The following is a 20,078-nucleotide window of genomic DNA, read 5'->3' on the forward strand; positions in this document are numbered from 1 at the left end:
ACCCAGCTGGAAATGCAGAATGCTAACAAATCCACTGCCGGAACGGGCACTGACCACGGGCAAAGATGGAAACGGCTAGGGGCTGGGAGGAAGGCAGGCGGTGGGGAGATCAGGAACCGGGATACTCAGGAATTACTCAAGTATTCTTGGGGAAGGTTAAAGGGAAACTAAATCCTGTAAACGCAGGACCGTGTAGGCAGAATGGAGGTCAATAGTTATTAGACTCCACAAGCAAAAGGAAAGGAATGTTCCGGCAGGGTAAAGATTTCAGATTAGATATAAAACCCCAGGAACCTCACGGGTCTTCAAAAGAGAGCTGCAGGGACCCATCTTTTCCCCTGGAAGGCTTTCAGAGAAGGGCGCATTCTTGCATATGGGGCAGCCTGGGTCTGGGTGGGGCAATGTGGGTCCCTGATGGGCCCAGAAGGCCTCAGGGTAGGGCTGCCGTCCCAGCAGGCTTTGTGCCCTCCAAGGCCACTGGAAGCCGTCAAAGTAAAGGCAGGCTGCGATGGCGCCCAGGCCACCCGAGAAGCAGCGGGCCCTGTGTTTCTCCTCCAGCAGCACCTTTCTTCTCTGATGGAGGGACAGGGTTCAGAAGCGTAGCTCGTGTTTCGTGGTCGCTGACTGGGCCTGTCCTGTGCTTTACACCTGCCACCTCATTGAACCTCTCAGCCCCATAAGGGGGATGTTACTCTTTTCCTCCTTTTACAGATGAGGAAACTGAGTCCAAAGGAGAGGTTAAGTCCCTTGTCCAAGGGCACACTCTGAGATCTGAACCCGCACAGCTGCACTGGAGAGCCTGCCCTGTCTCCACTAGACTGCCCCCCGAGTCCTTGACTGCTGTGGGCTGCACGAGCAGACAGTCTTGGAGGACTTGTCTCAGTTACTGAAGGCACGTGGGAAGCCCAAGCCATCCTACTGCCTCTTCCTTGGGTTGCATTTCCACTGACGCCTCTGTTGAGCCATGAGACAAGACAGGTACAGGAGAGGACTGGGAAGGGTGGAGGAGACATGGTGCCCTGGACCTGGGCTATGCATACAGCACCGTGGTCAGCAAAGTGCAGTGGCTAAGCACCCAGGCGTCAGAGTTGGGCCCAGACTCCAACACCCTTCTTAGCTGGGTGACCTAGGCAGTTATTTCATCTCTCAGAGTCTCACTTTGCTCACCTAAAAAGTGGGGACAGTACTAGCGTATGTCAAAGGGTTAAAAAGTTAGCGAATGTCAAGAGATGACCACTGTGCATGCCTCTTATCAGGCAGCCAATAAACGGTATCTAAAATCGGGAGCAACAACACTCTTGCATGAAATCTTTCTTTATTAAATGCCAGAGGCTCAAGAACAGTGGTGGCTGCGTGTGCAGAAAGAGTCCCCCAGGGCAAAGCTGTCATGCACCTGCCTCTTCCCTGTGCCGGGTCTCTCCTTTTCCCAGAAGACACCCAGGCTGGGCTCCAGCCCACCCAGCCTCCTCCAGCTCCCCCTGCCAGCCCCCTGCACACCTGCACACACGTACATTTAGCCAGCGAGAACTTCTTGAGCAGCTGGGGCGTGGCATCTCGAGGGTGGACCTCCACAGTCAGCTGTGTCCCTGCAAAGGAGCAGCAGGTTATAGTCTCAGCTGGATGCTTTCAGGAAAGGTTGCAATGCGCCATGACAGAAGATGGAGCAGAACAAACACACAAAAAACTAAAAACTAAAAAACAAACCACAATTGGGTTTAAAGTTTTCTTCTGAATATACCAATAATTCTTGTTAAAACACAAAGCAGACAAGTTCCAGACCCAGGTAAGATTGAGCACACTCCACCCTGTCTCTCCCACTTAATGCAAATATAAACCCTGGACAGAATACATGGAGCAACTATTTGAGGACTCTGCAACGTAAATGGTAGAAGGCAGATTGAGGCAGAAGTACCACTAAATTGGCAGTGAATTTATCACTCACTACTCCCCACTTCTCCTCTCCCTGCCTGCCTCTGGTATCACGTAGGCTGGATTCAAAGACAACCCAAAACCTGGAAGTGCGCAATGGGTGCAGGGAAAAGTACCAAGAAAGCTTTCTCTTTCTAGCCTGGGGAGTGAGAAAGGGGAACTCTGAGGGTCAGAGGGGAAAAACCTCCTGTTTTTTGTTTTTTTTCCTTTTTTCCTGTTCTCTCCTTGACTCAGCCCCCAGGCAATTCTCTTGGTAGCAGTGGCAACAGGGATGGTGATGCCCAAGCAGAAACTTCAGACTTTGAGGGAGGGTGACAGTTCTCTCTCATTGGAGGAGCTGTGATCTCAAGAGCATGGGGACAAATACTCATTGCCTTTTCTCTGTTTGCCACCGATTGACCCAGGATGCAGATACAGTTGTGTGTGTGAAGTGCATGGCAAAATTGGGAAAGTAAAGTCCCAGACTTCGGACTTGATGACTGGGAAAAGGTTGGTGAAGGTGAGGGAGGTGACAAGAGCAATTCCATGAAGTTGTAGATGAAGTCCTGTCCTCACCTTCCAGTTAGGCGTCAATGGATCTCATCATATGCAAGATGGCACATTCTTTGAGAACTCAACCATGGGATAGACTAGAATCCACGTCTCAGATTGGCCACTAGGTGGTGCACTTGCAGGACCGATAGCACCACAAATCTACAATCCAAAATTACTCAGCACAGGAAGGTCCAAGAAAATCTCAAGGAAGATATTCAACAGATGCCAACCCCATGATGATAAGAGATTTTGGAATTATCAGAAACAAAGAATTTAAAACAGCCATGATAACCATGCTCCAACAACTGAGGGCAAAAAGTCTTGAAATAAATGGAAAGGTGCAAAATATCAGCTAAAAAATCAAATATATAAACCAGAAGCAAATAGAAATTACAGAACTGAGAAATATAATAACTGAAAACACTATCTGGATATATTCAAGGAGAATGGAGATGACAGAGAAAAGAGTCGGGGAACTTAAAAACAGATCAATAGAAAATTTCCAGTATGACCAGCAGAGAGGAAAAAGATTGAAAAAATGAAGAGTCTCAGGGACCTGTGGGACAATATCAAAAGGTCTAGATTTCACATCATTGGAGTCCCAAAAGGAGAGGATAAAATAGTAAAATAGTACAGTGCAGAAAAATATGTGAAGGAATAATGGTTGAAAACCTCAAAATTTGACAAAAGACATACACTTATACGTTCAAAAAGTTCAGCAAATCCCAAACAAGATAAATATTTTAAAAACAAACCCTTATTTGAGAAAAGGGAAAAATCTTGAAAGTAGCCAAAGAGAAGTGGTGCATTACACACTGTATTACTCCTTTCATATAAAAAGTCATGGAGGCCAGAAGGAAGTGGAACAATATTTTCAAAGTGCTGAAAGACATGAACTGTCAACACAAAATTCTATATCCAGTGAAAATATCATTCAAGAATGAAGACATAACAAAGACATTCTCTGAAGAAGTAAAGCTAAGAGAATCATTACCACCAGAATTGCTCAAAAAGAAATACTAAAGGAAATTCTTCAGGTGCAAGAGAAATGATACCAGAAGGAAACTTAGAGGAGCAACACCGCGGGTTAATATTTGGGTAAATATAACAGTCTATTTTTCTTCTGTTAAGTTCTTTAAAATATGAATGACATTTGAAAGTAATAATTATAACACTTTCTGATATATGTATGTAAAACTTAAGACAACTACACATAAAGTTGAGAAAGTAAAGGTACCTATAAAGTGGTAAGACTTTCTCATTCTACTAGAAATGGTATATAATTAATTAGACTGGGAAAAAGTAAGTATGTATATTATAATACATTCTAAAAAGGATCCATATACAGGATCTATACAAAGAGATAGAGTAAAAAATACATTTAGCTCTAATAATGACTAAAGTGATGAATGCACAACTATGTGATTATATCAAACACCACTGATCATACACTTTGGATGGATTGCATGCTTTATCAATATGCATCAATAAAATTGTTTCAAACTTTTAAATGCACTTTTGGAAGATAAAAAAAAATAAAGAAGGTAGGAATAAAGAAGGGGAAATAGAGAAGCAAAACAGATGAAACAAATGGAAAACAAATAGTAAAATAGAAGACCTAAATCTAAACATATCAATAATTACATTAAATGTAAATGGTCTAAACACACCAATTTAAAAAATAAAGATTATCAGAACGGATAAATAGGCAAGACCCAACTATATATTATATTTAAACATAATAATATAGGTAGGCTAAAAGTTGAAAAAAAATCAAAAGAAGGCTACAGTTGCTATATCATTATTGGACAAAGTAAACCTCAGAACAAGGAGAGTATCAAGGATAGAGGAATTATAATGATAAAAGGGTCATAATAATTTAAAATATGTACATATCTAATAAAAAAGCCTAAAAATACATGAAACAAAAAACTAATAGAACTGAAAGTAAGAATGGACAAATTCATGATCATAGTTAGGGACCTCAGCATTCTACTTTCAACAATTGATAGAATTAGTAGGCAGAAAAATCAGCAAAGACACAGAAGAAATGAAAAACTCTTCAACTAATAGGATGATGGTTGAGGAATACTCCATCCAATAATAGCAGAATTCACTTTTGTTTCAACTGCCCACAGAATACCCACCAAGTTGAACCATATCCAGGGTCATAAAACCAACCTTAAAAAGAACTGGAATTGTACAAAATTGTTCTCTGGCCAGAATGGAATTAAACTAGAAGTAAAAATCAGAAAAAATAACAGTAGAATCACAAAACACTTGGAAATCAAACAATATACTTCTAACAACAATGATTCAAAGAGAAGTCTGAAGGGAAATTAGAAAATATTTTGAACTGAATGAAAACAAAAATACAGTATGTCAAAATGTGCGGCTGAAGCCAAAGTCATGTTTAGAGGGAGTTTTATAGCATTAAATGTGTACATTAGAAAAGAAGAAAGGTCACAAATCAACAATCTTAGCTTCTACCCTAGAAAGCTAGAGAAAGAAAAGAAAATTATAGAAGAGCATGCAGAAGAAAGGAAATAATATTGATAAGGGAAGACAACAGTGAAATTAAAAATAGCATAAAAATAGAGAATAGTCAATGAAATTAAAAGTTGGTTCTTTAAAAATATCAGTAAAATTGATAAAGCTCTAACCAGAGAGACCAAGAAAAAAGAAGACAAGATACAAATAGCCAATATAAGGAATGAAACAGGAAACACCTCTATAGAGTCACAGATATTAAAGGAATAATAAAAGAACACTATAAACAACCATGTACATAAATTCTACATCTGAGATGAAATGAACCAATTCCCTGAAAGCCAAAAACTACCCAGACTCTTTCAGTAAGTATATAACAGGAATATTCCTATATTGATTTTTAAAAATTAAATTCATAGTCAAAAACATTCCAAAAGTTCTAGGTCCAGATGGTTTCACTGGAGAATTCTAACAAACATTTCAAAAGAAATAACAGAAGGGGATCGAATGCTTCATATTCATTTTGGGTCCAACATCTGTCTGAAACCAAAACCAGATGAAGACTATATAATAAAAGAACACTACAGATTAATGTCCTTCATGAATATAAACACAAAAATCATCAACAAAATATTAGAAAATCAAAAACAGCAATATAGCAAAATACACCAGAATCAAGTGCAGTTTATCTTGAGGCTGTAAGGTTGGGTCAATATTCTAAAAGTCAACTAACATAAGCCACCATACTAACACACCAAAACAGAAAAGCCACAAGATCATATCAATTGGTGCAGAAAAACCAAAAGTTAACATCCAATCCTGATAAAAATGCTTACCAAACTAGGATTAGAAGGGAACACTATTAACCTGAAAAAGGGCATCTGCAAAACACCTACAGCTAACAGCATATTTAATAGTGAAAAACTGAATGCTTTCCCCTTGAGACTAGGAAAAAGGCAGTTATTCTCACTGTTCTTAATAAGCATTGCATTAGATGTACTACCCAGTGCAATAAAACAAGAAAAAGAAATGGAAGTCACACATATTGGAAAGCAAGAAATAAAACTATAGTCACAGATGACCTGTCTATATAGAAAACCCCAAGACACCTTCCAAAACAAACCAAAACAAAACAATAACAAAGAAGTTCCTAGAATAAGTGAGTTTACCATGGTCACAGCACTCTAGGCTAGCACACAAAATTCCATCATATTTCTACATATTGGCAATGAACAATTGGCAATTGAATTAAAAAATACAATTTTCCATAGCTTCAAAAAGGAAATGCGTAAAATCTAAAAGAATGTATCCAGAAACTATACACTGAAAACTACAAAATATGACTGAACAAATCAAAGAAGACTTACACAAATGGGAAGACCTACCATGTTTATGAATGGGAAGGCTCAATATTGTCAAGCTGGCAATTTCCCGCAAATTAACCTATAGATTTATTGCAATTTCAATCAAAATCCCTGGAGGGATTGTGTAGATATAAATAAGGGGATTCCAAAATTTCTATCAGTGGAGTGGGGGAGAGTGTGAACTACAGTGTGAACTATGGTCCATGCGGTGTGGCAGTGCTCCAGGGTGCATTCACCAAATGCAACGAATGTGCCTTACTCATGAAAGGGAATATTGATGTGGGAGGAGCGGGGTTGGGGTAGGGTGGGGAAAGGGGTATATGGGAACCTCTTTTGGTTTTTAACGTAACATTTTGTGTGATCTATTTATCTTAAGAAAAGATAATAAAATTTCTATCAAAAGGCAAAGGAAATAGAGAAGCAAAACCAATTTTGAAAAAAAAAATGGGAGGACTCCAACTATCTGATTTTTAGATGCACTACACAGCTACAGTAATGACAGTGTGATATTAGCTGAGGGATAGACACATAAATCAAAGGAACAGAATAGAGGGTCAAGAAATATACCCACACAAATATATAACAAACTGATTTTTTCAAAGGTGCAATGACAATCCAATTAGAAAATGAGTATGAGACATGAACAGTTATTTCAATGAAGAAGAGATACAGAAGGCAAGTAAACCTGTAAAAAGATGTTCAACATCATTAGCCATTAGGGAAATGCAAATTAAAACCACAATGTGATATCACTACATCCCTATTAGAAAAGCAAAAATAAAAAAATAGTGATAATATACCATATGCTGACGAGGATGTTGAATAACTGGATCTCTTATTTATTGTTGGTGGGAATGTAAAATGGTACAGTCACTCTGGAAAACAGTTTGGCAATTTCTTATAAAACCAAAATATCTCCTTACACATGACCCCAAAATGGCACCCTTGGGCATTTATCCCAGACAAACGAAAACTTAAGTTCCCACAAAAACTTAAATGCAAATACTTAGAGCAGTTCTATTCACGATTGCCCCAACTAAATGACCTTCAATGGGTGAATGTATAAACAACCCGCGGCACATCAATATCGAGGAACACTTCCCAGCAATATAAACGAACTCCTGATATATGCAACAACATGGATGACATTTTAAAAAGAGCAAAACAATTAAGATAGAGAAAAGATCAGTGCATGGCAAGGGTGAGGAGAGGTGGGAGGGAACGACTACAAAGAAGCCACACAAGAGAACCTTTTTTGAGAGACAGAACTTCTCTGTATCCTGATTCTGGGGGTGGTTACATGAATTGATGCATATATTAAAACTCCGAGCAGTACACCAAAAAATTCAATTTTACTGTATGTTAATTTAAAAATTAAGGCGTGAAGTAGAGACAATTTAACCACTATGACATTCCTTTATCAATTAAAAAAACTCCTAATTTAGGAAAAATATTAATTTAACCAATCCCCAATTACATAGAATGGAATGTCCTTTGGAGAAAAGTTTAAAGTAAGAACCATACCCTAAGTACAACCTGAAGGAGTCTGTGGTAGGTTGAATAATGCACCCCAGGAAAAAAACATGTCCTTAATCTTAAACCATTCCTGTGGCTGTGACCCCACTGTAAATAGGACCTTTTCAAGATGTTACTTTTTAATTAAGCTGTGACCAACTGAATCAGGATGGACCTTAATCCTATTCCTGGAGACCTTATAGGAGAAGGCCACAGGGAAAAAGCTACATGCAAGCAAGAAGCCGGAAGCTGGTGGACCCTGGAAGAGAAAGGAAAGGACATTGCCACATTATGGGAAAGCCAAGGGCCAGGCTCACCACAGCCAGCCTCAGTACGTCCCAGCCTCTGGGAAGGAAGCGTCGCTTGCTGATGCTCCCATTTTGGACTTCTCCTAGCCTCAAAACGGTGAGCCAATAAACGCTTGTCCTTTAAGCCAATGCATCGTGCGATGCTTAGTTTAGCAGCTGGGAGACTCTCCTGGGACTGGAGAAGCTTGAGGTCTCCTGACTGCCCTCAGGGAGCCCTGGTAACTTGCCACTTGCCACCTGCCACCCTGGTAACATTTCTGTAACTTCAGCTTTGATTGTTTCAGTGGCAGTCTAATCATGATGACTTGCACTAATCCTAAGAAGTAGCTTCCAGACCATTTTCCTAGATCCCATTGGCTCTGCTTCCTTTTCCCTGACCTCCCAGACACGAAAATGCACACAGGCATACAGGAGCATATCCGTGTCCACGCTACTTTTTATCCTGTCAGGAGGTTTTCCCCACCTGACAGCTTCTTTCTAGGTCTCTTCAGGGTTGATCAGGATTTGTCTAAAGTCCTAATTTGTTCAGAATACCTAATGCAGGGATGGCAAGCAGGTTTTGCATTGTTCATGAATGCTGACGGATTGGAAGTGGCTGCCTAGAATTTCCAACAGCTAACAAAGACTGTCAGGCGGTGTGTGTGTGTGTGTGTGTTTGTGTGCGTGTGTGCGGGGGCCATAGGATTCGCGTCAGGTATTTTCCATCATTGACTTAAGGTGTTCATTAACTCCTTCCATATCAGGCTGACACATTTACAACCTTGATTCTTCACCTTGGAATTTTTTCTTGTAGTAGCTGTGAGTCAGGAAAACCTCAGCTAAAACATGTGCAAATTTTAAAACACCACAAGACAGATCCTGGCAAGGTAATCCACGGAGCCAGGCCGTGGTTTCTGCCCAGAAGGTGGCAGGCAGCGTTAGTGCCAGATGTGGTGAGTAAGAAGTGGCATCTCGGACTCAGCGTGCTGGGAGGTGACGGGGGGCAGCCCAGCTCTGTGGAACACTGCTGGGGAAGCAGGAGAGCCCCACGCAGCAGCTCTGGTTATGAGACGACCACCGGGCATGCGTGATGAGGGGCCTGTCTTGCCGTGACTTCCAATGGGCTCCGGCAAACACAGGGTGATTTGCGATTTCTTAACCTCCTTCTGTATACTGGAGCTCCAAAGGGATGCCTCAGGTCCTACTGTATGCACAATCAAATAGGGCTGCTTCGCAGAGTGCTTGCATGGAGACGAAGCGTCGATACCTGGGCAGAGGGAAGCCCCAACAGAAAGCCTACTTCTCAAACATAACTTTTGGGGCACGACCCCACAGGAGCACCCAGCGATCACTTTCCTCATTCAACACACACGCCCACCTCAGATTAATCTTCCTAAAGCCTCTTTCCACCTGAAGAGCTAAGATTCCTTGAAACCTGTGGCATAAAGCCCACCATTGGACAACAAATGGAGGATGGGGCAGGAAAACACTTTGAGAGACAAGTTCTGACCAGAATCTTGGATTCCTGGTAAGACACCCCGATGTCATCCCGTCAGGGGGTAGAAGAGGACGCGCCCAAATCAACCCCACCAGGTTGGTCTTGCCATGGAGAGAGGGGGTGGGTGGCAGGTGGTTAAACCCCAGGCTGGGGGAAGACACGGACATGATGCAGCTGCTGAGCCCGGGGCTCTCCAGGCAAGGCACTTAGACTTCTCTGAGCCTCAGTCTCCTCAACCACAAGAAGCCTCACAGAAGGTGGTCGTGGGGTTAAACTACAGGGCCACGGGGGAGCCCGGTGCCTGGCAGGCTGCACCTCCAGTTACTGCTTGTACTGTGAGGCACAGCGCCTCTGAGGAAGCTTCTCGAGGGCTGGCATGGATCACGCAACAGTCCACGAATTTAAGGCTCCCTGCAGGAGGTGCAAAGCGGCACGTGGAGTAACGAGGACCCTGGCCACTCTTCTCCCAGACGGCAGCACGCGATCCTCGGCCCTGGCTGCCGCCCCCCCAGGGCCACGATGAATTCCTCATGCTCCTTCCCCCGCTGCTCACTGGCATCCCCCGTCCTCATCCTCCGCGCCCAGGCCCTGCCCGTGACTCCTCTCCTCTGACGCCCCAAGTCCACAGCGTGGGCCAGCGCTCCTGCTCGGGCCCTCGCCGTGCCTCTTCAGGCCCCTGCTTCCACACGGCCCCCTACTGCGTCCTCCCCACCCACAGAAGGCCGTCGAGTCAGATTTGAAGGCAGGGTCCCCAGGCCACCTCCCAGCCCTGCAAGAGTGTCCCGAGACCTAAGCCACCTCCTCGTATCCCCGCCTAGGCCACGCTGCTCCAGCTACGGTCACCTCCTCCCCGATCCCCATGACCCAATTCGGGCCTTCTTGGCTGCCCCTGCTGGGTGCTCTCCCCCGACACCCTCGCAGCTGCTCCCTCACCGCCTTCCTTACTCAGATGTCACCTTCTCAACTCCACTATTTTACTTTGCCCCCAGTGGGGGCCGAGTAGCGGCCTCAGATGCCCACATCCCTGGAACCTGGGCAGGTCCTTATACGCAAAAGGGACTTCGTGATGTCCTTGAAATGTGGAGCTTGTCCTGGACTGTCTGGGTGGGTTGAAATGCCACCACGAGTGTCCCCATAGAGGGGGCAGAGGGAGCGGTGACGAGAGAAGAGGAGGAGGCACGTGGCTCTGCAGCCAGAGACTGCACGCGGCCACAAGCTGGAGCCGCCGAGAGACGCACGGGGACCCTGCTCCAGGGCCTCCAGGAGTGCCAGCCCCAAGGACACCTGCCAGGGGAGCTGACGGGGAAGCTCCTGCCTCCAGAGCTGCAAGAGAAGGAATTTATGTTCTCAGCCACCAAGTGTGTGGGCGTCTGTAACAGCAGCCACGGGGAACTACCCCCCATCCCTGGTACACCCGATCCTCCTGCCTGCTTTCTTTCCCCCCTAAGCCTTGCTGTCTGTGCCCCTCTCCAAGAACCCAGCTCCATGAGGTAGCGCGGTGCGTTGGCCATTGAGCCACAAATGTCGGTCTCGGCGTTCGGATGTGCACGCGGGGATAACGCCACCACCCCGGATGGGGCTGCGGTGAGACCCGAATGAGGTAGCTGGCGACTCACTCCCTCTCCTTGTAGCCAGACAGCTCCTGAGCTTGTTTTGTGCAGAGCTGTGAGCTGCGAGGTCCCTTTCTGAGAAGCAGTGGTGCCCTGGGCTTGTCTTGGGGCGCTCAGAGAAGGCGGCAGGGCTTGGGGGGCTTCTGACCACCGTGGGGTCCCTGGGCCTGCCCCAGAGCCATAGTCCCAGGAATTCTAGCCTGAAAGGATAGTGCTCCAGACCGCTGTCTCCCTCTGTTTACAGGGAAGTGGATGTGGCTCAAGCAGCTGGGCGTCCACCTACCACCCGGGAGGACCCAGGTTTGGCTCCTGGGGCCTCCTAGAAAAGATGACAAAGACGATAAGCAGACTGACGGGCTGGCGCAGTGAGCTGACACAACAAGGAGACTCAAAGAGGAAGCACAACGAGGGCCACAACAGAGCATGGCGTGGAGGTGGCTCGAGTGATTGAGTGCCTCTCTCCCATATGGGAGGTCCCGGGTTTGGTTCCCAGAGTCTCCTAAAGAGAAGACAAGCAGACACAGAGAGCACACGGCAAATGGACACAGAGAGCAGTCGGCGAGCACAAACAAAGAGGTCGGGGGGGAGGGGAGAAATAAATAAAAGAAATCTCAAAAAACAACCCACCAACCACCTATTTGCAGGCTCTCCGTGCACAGCGGTGGGGCGGCGGGGGGAGGTTTGTGCTGGGAGGCTGGATGAGCCTTTCAGATGGCAATTCCCTAAGAGCCTGGGAACTGCCAAGGCCCCCAGAGGACCCTGCTTCGGGGTCTGCCAATCCCCCTGTACACGATCAGATAATTGCCTTACAGTCTACACGTCAACGCTGACAGCAAGCGTGGGCAAGCCTCGGTGACCTCTCACGGCTGAGCCGTGAGTGCTGACCCAGGCCTCTGGTCTTTAACGCGGAGAACGTAACCAAGGCGGGGTGAAGGCAGGGTCTCCAGCCTGGCCTTGCCCCCGGCCACGGCTGCGGGCCCTCCCTCCCCACCCATCACGCTCACAGTTCCAGCAGCTGTTCCCCAGCAGCCAGAGTGGAGGTGCCTCCACCTGCCCCCCGCAGGGTCTCAGCAGCCTTTCTGGCAAAGTGAGGACTCCCAGGGAAGGGCCCTCGCCCCGCCCCCACTGCCGAGGCGGACACGCGGGGGCGCAATGGCCTGGGAGGGCTCAGCCTCGGGCGCAAAGCCCAGGGCCCAAGGGGAAGTGTGGGCTCGCCCCAGCGGGGGCCGGCTGCCCTCCAGGGGAGCTGCGGAAGCAGAGCGGTGCCAGGGTTGACAGCCGGGGCCTCGGAGGGGGGTGTCAGATTGCCGCGGCTCCGACCCTGGCTGGCCACGTGACGACCTTGCCAAGCCTCAGTTTCCTCATCACAAAATGTCAGTGTACGAGGCACGCTGGATGCTTGCAAAGCTTCACTGGTATGAGCATGGAAATGGCTTCACATAGTGCGCAACGAGTGTGAGCTGTAGTGATGCAGCAAAGGTGACGATGACAGCCTGGGCTCTGTGACCCAAGGGCTTTATTTACCAGTCCTGTGGGGGGGGCAGCCTCTGAAACCATGAAGCCACGCATGGCTCCCCACGGGACGCGGGCAGGGGACGGGGCCCTGCTTGCGGGTCTAAGCCGCACCCTCGGGGCACAAGCCCCTGGAGCGAGACGGTGGGCAGCAGCGGGTCACTCACCTTGGCTGTCTTGGGACGTGATCACCTGCGTCTGCTGGAGGTGCAGCTTCTGCGCCAGGTTTTCTAGGTGAGGAAGACAGGGAGCCCTGGGTGACCACTGGACGGGGGTGGACCTTTCCCTGGGCAGAGCAGGGAACCGAGTGTGCCTGCAGGGGGGGCGGGCTGGGGGCCAGGCACAGCCACAGCCTGAGCCCCGGCACACGCACACCCACCGTGTGCACAGGGTGAGCCGGCAGGGTCACGCAGCGGAACGCCACACCAACGGCAGGGGGCCCGTGCGCCCACGCCCTCACGCCTCGGCACAGGCTGGGTGTCCTCCAGGCTGGGGAAGCCTCCCGTGGTCCACGGAACCACAGCCCCCAATTTTGGTGTCACTAGGCACGATTTCCAAGGCACTTTCCCCCCCGCAGATCTTCACTCTCTGCGGAGGGGCAGGTAGGAGGCTCCTGCGGGGGGCTGACTCATGCCCCCACAGAAGGCATAACTCCTGGGGGGTGGGGCCCGTTTGTAAAGAGGCCCTTTGGCAAACTCACTCTCAGTGGTGGCGGGCCCCGCCTAAAAGAAGGTGGGAGGTGACCAACGCGGCATCTGTCCTCATAAGCAAGGGGAACTGGGCAGGCAGGGAAGCTGAAGGGATCAGGAACCCGGAAGATAAAGGAGAGGGCGGGGCCATGCGGCGGGGATGCCAAGGAACCCGAGGCCAGCCGGACTGTGGCCACCCCAGAGGAAGCCGCCTCGGGCCCACGAACAAATGAATTCCTGTTGTTAGGCCAACCCAGTGGGTGGCCTGTGCCGTAGCAGCGGGGAAACCGAGACAGTCCCAGCCCTATTTCAACAGATGGCCCACCACTGGGGAGGGTCCCGCCTGGCCCTGAGCCCCAGGCTCCCCGCCTCCCGCTCAGCCTCCTGCCTCCATCCGAGACACAGAAGGGCAGCCTGCCTTGGCCCGGCGTAGAGCTGAGGCAGTGGGCAGCGGGCTCTGGGGTCACACATCGAGCACACTCTTCCCATACTGGGGCTGGCTGTCTGTGCCCTGGGCCGCGCGGCCGCCCTCGGAGGCAGGCTGCTCTGGAGGGATGCTCAGTGCCTGCAGGGCCGGGCACCGCTGTGGCTTCCCTTCCCCGCCAAGCACAACTTCTCCTGCTTCCCTCCTGCGCATCCCCGCTGCCTGGTCTACGGCTCCTCTTCCACCTCCTCTGCAGAGGGGCAGGCAGGGAGGCTGGGGAGGGGCCAGACCGAGGCAGTGGACCCCCCACCCCGCCACTACCCTGGCCTGCCATCTCCTCTGGCCTCCCCCTGGTCTGCAGAAGGGCCGGGGGGCCTGCGACAGGGCGGAGCGGTGCCTCGGCCTGCAAAGGCACGTGCCCTTAGGGCCTGGCCCGCCCACTGTTCCCTGCACAGGACTCCCCTCCGGCACCGACCGGATCTGCAGCTCCGTGCTGCCCACTTCCGAGCAGACGCCTAGAACAGGGGTGGGGGGACACGGAGCCGCCTGGGCTCGCGCTCCCTAAAGGAGCCTCACGTTCCAGCCTTCCCCCGCGAGTGGAGGCCCCCCAGCCGCTCCGGGTGCGAGCGTGGGGCTGAGAGCCAGGTGCAGCACGCGCGCCGCCCCAGCGTGGGGCCCGGCGAGGACAGCGAGGCCGCCGCCCGCGGGCACGGCTGGCCGCAGGTCAGCGCGGCTGGCCCAGGAAAGGCGATCGGGGAAGGGAATCCTCCAGGAGGGTGATTGGCTGGCCCAGCTGCGCGAGGTATTTATAGGCAGGGCGGCGGCACACTTGGTTTCCCCGTAGCTGCTGCTGCTAGGCAGAGTTCGGCCAGGACCGAGGAAAGCAGCCAATCACAGCAGGGGAAGCCCGTTGCCAGGCAAGCTTTGGGGGCGGGGGCAGGGGGGTTGGGGTGGCTCGGCCCAAACACCTGCTGCTGAGAAAAGTCTGGAGTGCTCCAGGTTGCCCGGCTCCCCGCCCCTGCGCGCCAACGCCCGGGCCCAAGTTGTGCATGGGGCAGCAAGGGGAAACTGCGCCCTGCAGGATCCGCTCCATGTTTGGCCAGGTCTGTGCACACCGCACCAGCACGTGCCACAGGCCGCTTCCTTCTGGGATGACAGCCGGCCGGCGACAAGGGCCGGGCGCCTAGGGCACCAGCGAGCAAAATGAGCAAAGAGCAGCTTCGTACCTCTACCCACAGTCTTGCCATCTGAAAACAAAGAAAGAGGCTATTGTAATTTCTGCATGCAGCAAGCATGCCATTTGAAAGAGAAATGAAACTTAATTTTAAATGACGAGGGTGGCTGGAGTGGTGGAACCATCATCTCTTTTGAGCTCGGGGTCTCCTGAGAGCCTCTCCATTTACTCCAGATTCTTAGTTCTCTGGGTGATTTTGCGAGAACCACTGTCACCATCCGCTTTTTGGCTGACACATATTGGACTACATTCTACTTCATGTTTAGAAGAGTCTTGTAATAATCTTGAAATAGCTACTGTGCCAGCAAACGAGGGGGTGTGCAAGTATGCAGCACAGCCTCGCCCCTGGATGCCCCCAGGAAATCAGGGGGCCTGATTCCAGGGGAAACTCTCCAGAGTCACAGTGGCCCTAGAGGTCTGGCAGGGTCAAGAGCAGCCCCTTTCTGAGTGATTACATGTCTAGAGACCAGCCTTCAGGGAACCAGTGAGCGAAACCCAGTTATTTTTCAATGTATTAGATCTCGGAGACTGAAAAAGAAAGGTAAAATGAAAAAGAGGATTTACCATGAAGGTCATTTCCTTTGAATTTCTGCCATCTCCGGATTCCATTTCCCACACCTTGGAAACCTGAGAAGTAACGAGGGCAGGTATGAGCCTCTGTGCCGAGGGGCCCAGGTAGCAGGCTCATCTGGGTGAAAGCAGGATGCTGCAACTTGGCTCTCCTGGGATCCGAGAGCGGCCGCCTGGTGAGTATGAGGTTCCCGGCGAATGGCTACACCCCTGGGACTCTAAAACATTGAAAGGTTACAACATTTAACATTGGGTTATCAGGAGCACCAGGGACAAGGTTCGCAGTATGGATGCCCATTTTCCACTCCCACATCCTACCACAAAAATATGGAAACATATTTCAGATGACATTTTCCATTTGTTTTGCCCACCCTTTCCTGCAAGGGGTGAATTCTCCGATTTTCGGGTCTTGCCTGGGGAGTTGGAGGGATGGAAAATGCCAGCTACTTGGTGATCCCAGGCTTCCTGGCACCTAGAGCAGTGGTGCGTGTGGCCGTGGCATGGAGCATGTGGCCGACGAGGTCAGGTAGCTGCACTGGTGCCTGCCTCCACCTTGGGAGGGGTGATGCAACAGGCGAGGGAAGGGAAGCTTTCTGTCTGGCGGCGGGTGGAAGTGGTGACGGCAAGGACGAGCTCCTGGCACAGAACTGGCATACGTTCTGGCAGTGGCAGTGGCTGCAATAAAATCAAGTTGCTGGCGCGGAAGGCACATCTTTTGCTCCTTGGTGGCAGCAGGGTTTTCCTCACCAGATCAGCTCGATGGCACACGGGAAGACGCTGTTCCTGGAAGCTCCGTCTCCAACCTGGTTCTCGACCCCGCAAACACTCAGAGGCCCCAAGCCCTTCTCAGCCCCCTTCTTTTCTGCAGAGTCCCCTACTACCAGCGTCCGTGGCTTACCACTTGGAATTTCCCCTGACACAGTCATGGAGGGGAATGCACAATTTGAATGGACTTTGAGAACAAAACCTAAGGCTTCGGCTCTTTAGGCTCTCTCCTCCAGGGCACGGGGATACCTGAACGCTCCTTGCTGGTGGGCGGTGAGAGCTTCCATGCGTGTTTTTGGGAAGCACCATTCTAAGGGAATGGCTGGGAAAATGCTAGGACATTACAGGAAAGGCGAGGGAGCCAAGATGCCTGGAGACCCAGCCTCTCCGCACTCTCCCCGTCCCTCCAACTCCTCTCGAGTTCCAAGGCCATCGCTGGTTCCTTCTTCACTCTGTTCTCTGCCATGTGGCAGGAGTTGTGCTTTACGATCCTCTGACATGAAACCCAGGCCCTCCCTCCCCTTTGCAGAGCTGAGGACAGTCTGCTCCCCAGGGGAGGACCTGGAGAGGGAAGGAGACAGCCACCTAGAGGCGGGCGTGGGGTGGCTTTGGATCCTGTGCACCGCGATCCAAAGCCTCAGGACAAGCGGGCCTTTGAACCTGCCCTCCCGGGGCTGAACTGCAAGCAGCAGGCCTGCTCGCAGGCCCCGCCGGGGGTGGGGGCGCGGCGTCTCCGCCCCGCAGACCGTGCAGGCCTGCGCTCTGCTTTTCTCCGCTCCGGTGCACAAAACTGATTGTAAACAAGTGACACAGGTCTCTCCACCGTCATACAGTTGGGGAGAAACCTCCGTCAGGAAGAGATCTGGAGAGAAATATCAGCAGAAAGGACGCAGGAGGCAGGGGTCTTCGCCCCGGCGTCACAGCCATGAGCGCCCCTCGCCTTGGTCTGCGGTCACGGGGTCTGGGCTGGGTGGTGGGCACCTCTCGGGGCAGCCCCCCAGCCTGGCTTCTCTGCCTCCTTCCCCCACTCTAGTGTGGGAGCCCGGAGGGAGATGGGATCAGAGGACCTTCCGACCTTGCCACACATCGCGTGCCTAGAAAAGCCTCCTTTCCATCAGGTTGCCCACGAATTCTGCTAATTGCCGTTTCTAGGGGTGTACTTTCCCCTTCTCCCAGGATCAGCGTGGAGACTAAAGGACCAACTAACACAACAGCTCCTGGCCCCCACAGCTCTCCCAAGCCTGGAGCACCTGTCAAACTTTCGGTCCTCTAGACTTGATCTCTTACCCTGCCTGACTCCCCAGGAGGTCCCCCCAGGGCTGTGGGGGGCAGATGCAGCCTGCGTGGCTGGCGGGGCCAAGGTCATCCAAGGCACCGCTGCTTCAGGGCAGGTATCAGGTGGATGTTAAAGGTTCTCAGGGGTTCAGGGGACACAAAAGTTGGGGACAGAGCAGCCGCTGAAACTCCAAGGAGCTCCGGTGCTGGGGGGACCGCGGGCAGGAGCCATCTTGCTCCTTTGGCAGGTCAAGAACTGGCGTGCTCCCAGAGCAGGCGCGCAGTCAGCCCAGTACACCTTCGTGCCAGCTCCATCCTGCGCCCAGGCTTGGGGGCTTCTCTAAACCTCCACGATTGCCCACCTAGAGTTTCCGAATATGGCGCTGAGTGCTCTGGAGAGCAGGGAGGCCTGGGTCCTGCTGTGTACCACTGCTCTGTAAATAGTCACTTTATTCTACCAGCCTGCCCTTCCCCCAAAGTCTGTAGGACAACCAAAACGCATGGATCTGTTAAAACGGGGTGTGGGGGTGCGCGGGGTCAGATTTCAACTCTCAGCCCACCCAGGCTGCCTTCCATTTACACCTTCTATGCCTTCTATCTCACAGGCTGGGAGGGAGGCTCAGAAACGGGAAACTGAGGCCGTGACTTGTAGAGGAACCCCTAGGGCGTTTCCCATCTTACAGCCCGGCTTCTCCTCCAGCCCCGACTCCTCTGGGCTCCCGGTGCCTCGCGGGGGAGCGGGCCTGGGGCCACCCAGGGGTCAAGCGGAGGCGCTGTGCTTCTCCCTCGCGGCATCTGAAAGCCTGACCTGCACCCTTCCGGGAGCAGCTGGGAGGCAAGAGGCTCCCAGGGGCCGCCCGCGCTCCGAATCCCCCCAGCCCGCGGGGAAGTCAGTCCGGGGCGATCACGGGGCTACGCGTGTCCACGGGACGCCGGTGCCGCGGCGCGGAGGCGCAGGCGGCCGTGGGGAGAGGGCTGGGCCCGCTGCCCTCGCTCGGGGGCGCCCCCGGCGGGCCGGCCCTGGGGCGAGGAGACCGAGGAGCCGCGGCTGGGGCGCGGGGCCGGGCGCGCGTTACCTGCTGGCTGCGGCGGCGGCGCGCCCGGGTCCGAGGGCGCGGCGTGCGCGGCGCGGCGCGGGTCCGAGTGCACGATCAGCAGCATGTCGATGGCCACGGCGTTGCCGTCCTTGCGCCGCTCCATGGTGCCGCCGCCGTCCCCGCCGGCGCGCCGCGGCCGCTCGCGAGGTCGCCTGCGCTGCAAATGGCCCCGTGCGTGCGCTGGCGGGCGCGGGAGACGGGGAGGGCGCGGGAGAGGGCGCTCCCTCGCCGCCAGACCCTCTGCGCGCCGCGTTTCGCTGACTCTGCCAAACTCGCCATTAAGGCCCGCGCGGGAGGGCGCTCCCCTGAGGAAGCGGCTCTAAGTCACCTTTGAAAGGAAATCCCCGGGCCGAGCCGTGACCTGCGCGGAGGCCGCGGCCGGCGGAGGCGGCCTGCCCCGCCGCCCGCTCCCCGCGCCTCCCGCCTCCCGCCCCGCGAGCTCGAAGCGCTCGGCCTGCGCCCCGGGACTCTTCCAGGACAGCCCGAGCCCTGCCCGGTCCCCACCGTGCCCGGGGTCCCCGAGAGGGCTCAGAGCAGACTTTCTGGAAATGCGGAGACCGCACAGCGCTGCGGACTCTCAGAATCCATGCAGGGGAAAGGCCGCCGAGGGGCTGCAGGCTGATTGGCAAGGTGTGGAGCAGGGGGCCAAGTGTGGCCTTGGTCCCACTTATTGGTTGGGGGTCGAGAGCCCCCTCTGTCAGAGGGATCTGGGTGGGGATGCTAGGGGCCAGGACCCCCCCCCCCCAATTGCAGCCCCACCAAAACCTGAACACACCTAGGGGGCATCCACCTGACAGTCCTTTCCCTCCGGGGAGCGAAAGGCTTACAATCTCTGTTCCTTGCAGAAGCCTGGCTTCTGGCCGCGGGGAAGGGGGGAGAGGAGGGGGGCAGGAGGGGGGCAGGAGGGGGACAGGAGGCCCTGGAGCACGCACGCCCGCCCTGCTGCCTGGGTCCCTGAGAGACAGTCTATTTTTGTCCCTGCCTGCACAGCAGCTCTTGGCTGCAGGTCTCAGGACTGTTTACCCCAGCATCTGCTTGGCAGCCCTTGGCACCACGGGGCCCCTGGACTGGGGGCTGTCCCCTGCAGCGTTTCCACCAGCAATAAGCGACACCCACTCTTAACCGACTCCTGCCTGGCCACAGCATCCCCGAGAGCCCCCCTGTCTCTGCTTTGGAGGCCGCCTGGTGTCTCACAGTCCTGGGTTCCAGTCCCAGCTCCTCCGCCTCCTGGTTATGTGATCTCTGGCGAAGCATTTCCTCTTTATTTTCTCACCCGTATCAGGGA

The 20,078-nt window shown here is 52.3% G+C and overlaps 1 protein-coding gene across 1 annotated transcript in view; it reads right to left on the bottom strand.

Annotated features, from left to right (window-relative positions):
* Nucleotides 1-19,215, bottom strand: part of KY (kyphoscoliosis peptidase) — a 43,563-nt gene extending 24,348 nt beyond the window's left edge. The window contains exons 1-5 of the mRNA XM_058294988.2: nt 18,773-19,215; nt 15,651-15,713; nt 15,079-15,099; nt 12,907-12,969; nt 1,512-1,586 (exon numbers count right to left, since the gene is read on the bottom strand). Of these exons, the coding sequence (XP_058150971.1) occupies nt 1,512-1,586; nt 12,907-12,969; nt 15,079-15,099; nt 15,651-15,713; nt 18,773-18,896 (346 nt within the window). The 5' untranslated portion in view covers nt 18,897-19,215. The remainder of the gene's footprint in view (nt 1-1,511; nt 1,587-12,906; nt 12,970-15,078; nt 15,100-15,650; nt 15,714-18,772) is intronic.
* Nucleotides 19,216-20,078: the final 863 nt, after the last annotated feature.

This window comes from Dasypus novemcinctus, chromosome 4 (assembly GCF_030445035.2).
Source record: "Dasypus novemcinctus isolate mDasNov1 chromosome 4, mDasNov1.1.hap2, whole genome shotgun sequence".
Classification (NCBI taxonomy): domain Eukaryota; kingdom Metazoa; phylum Chordata; class Mammalia; order Cingulata; family Dasypodidae; genus Dasypus; species Dasypus novemcinctus.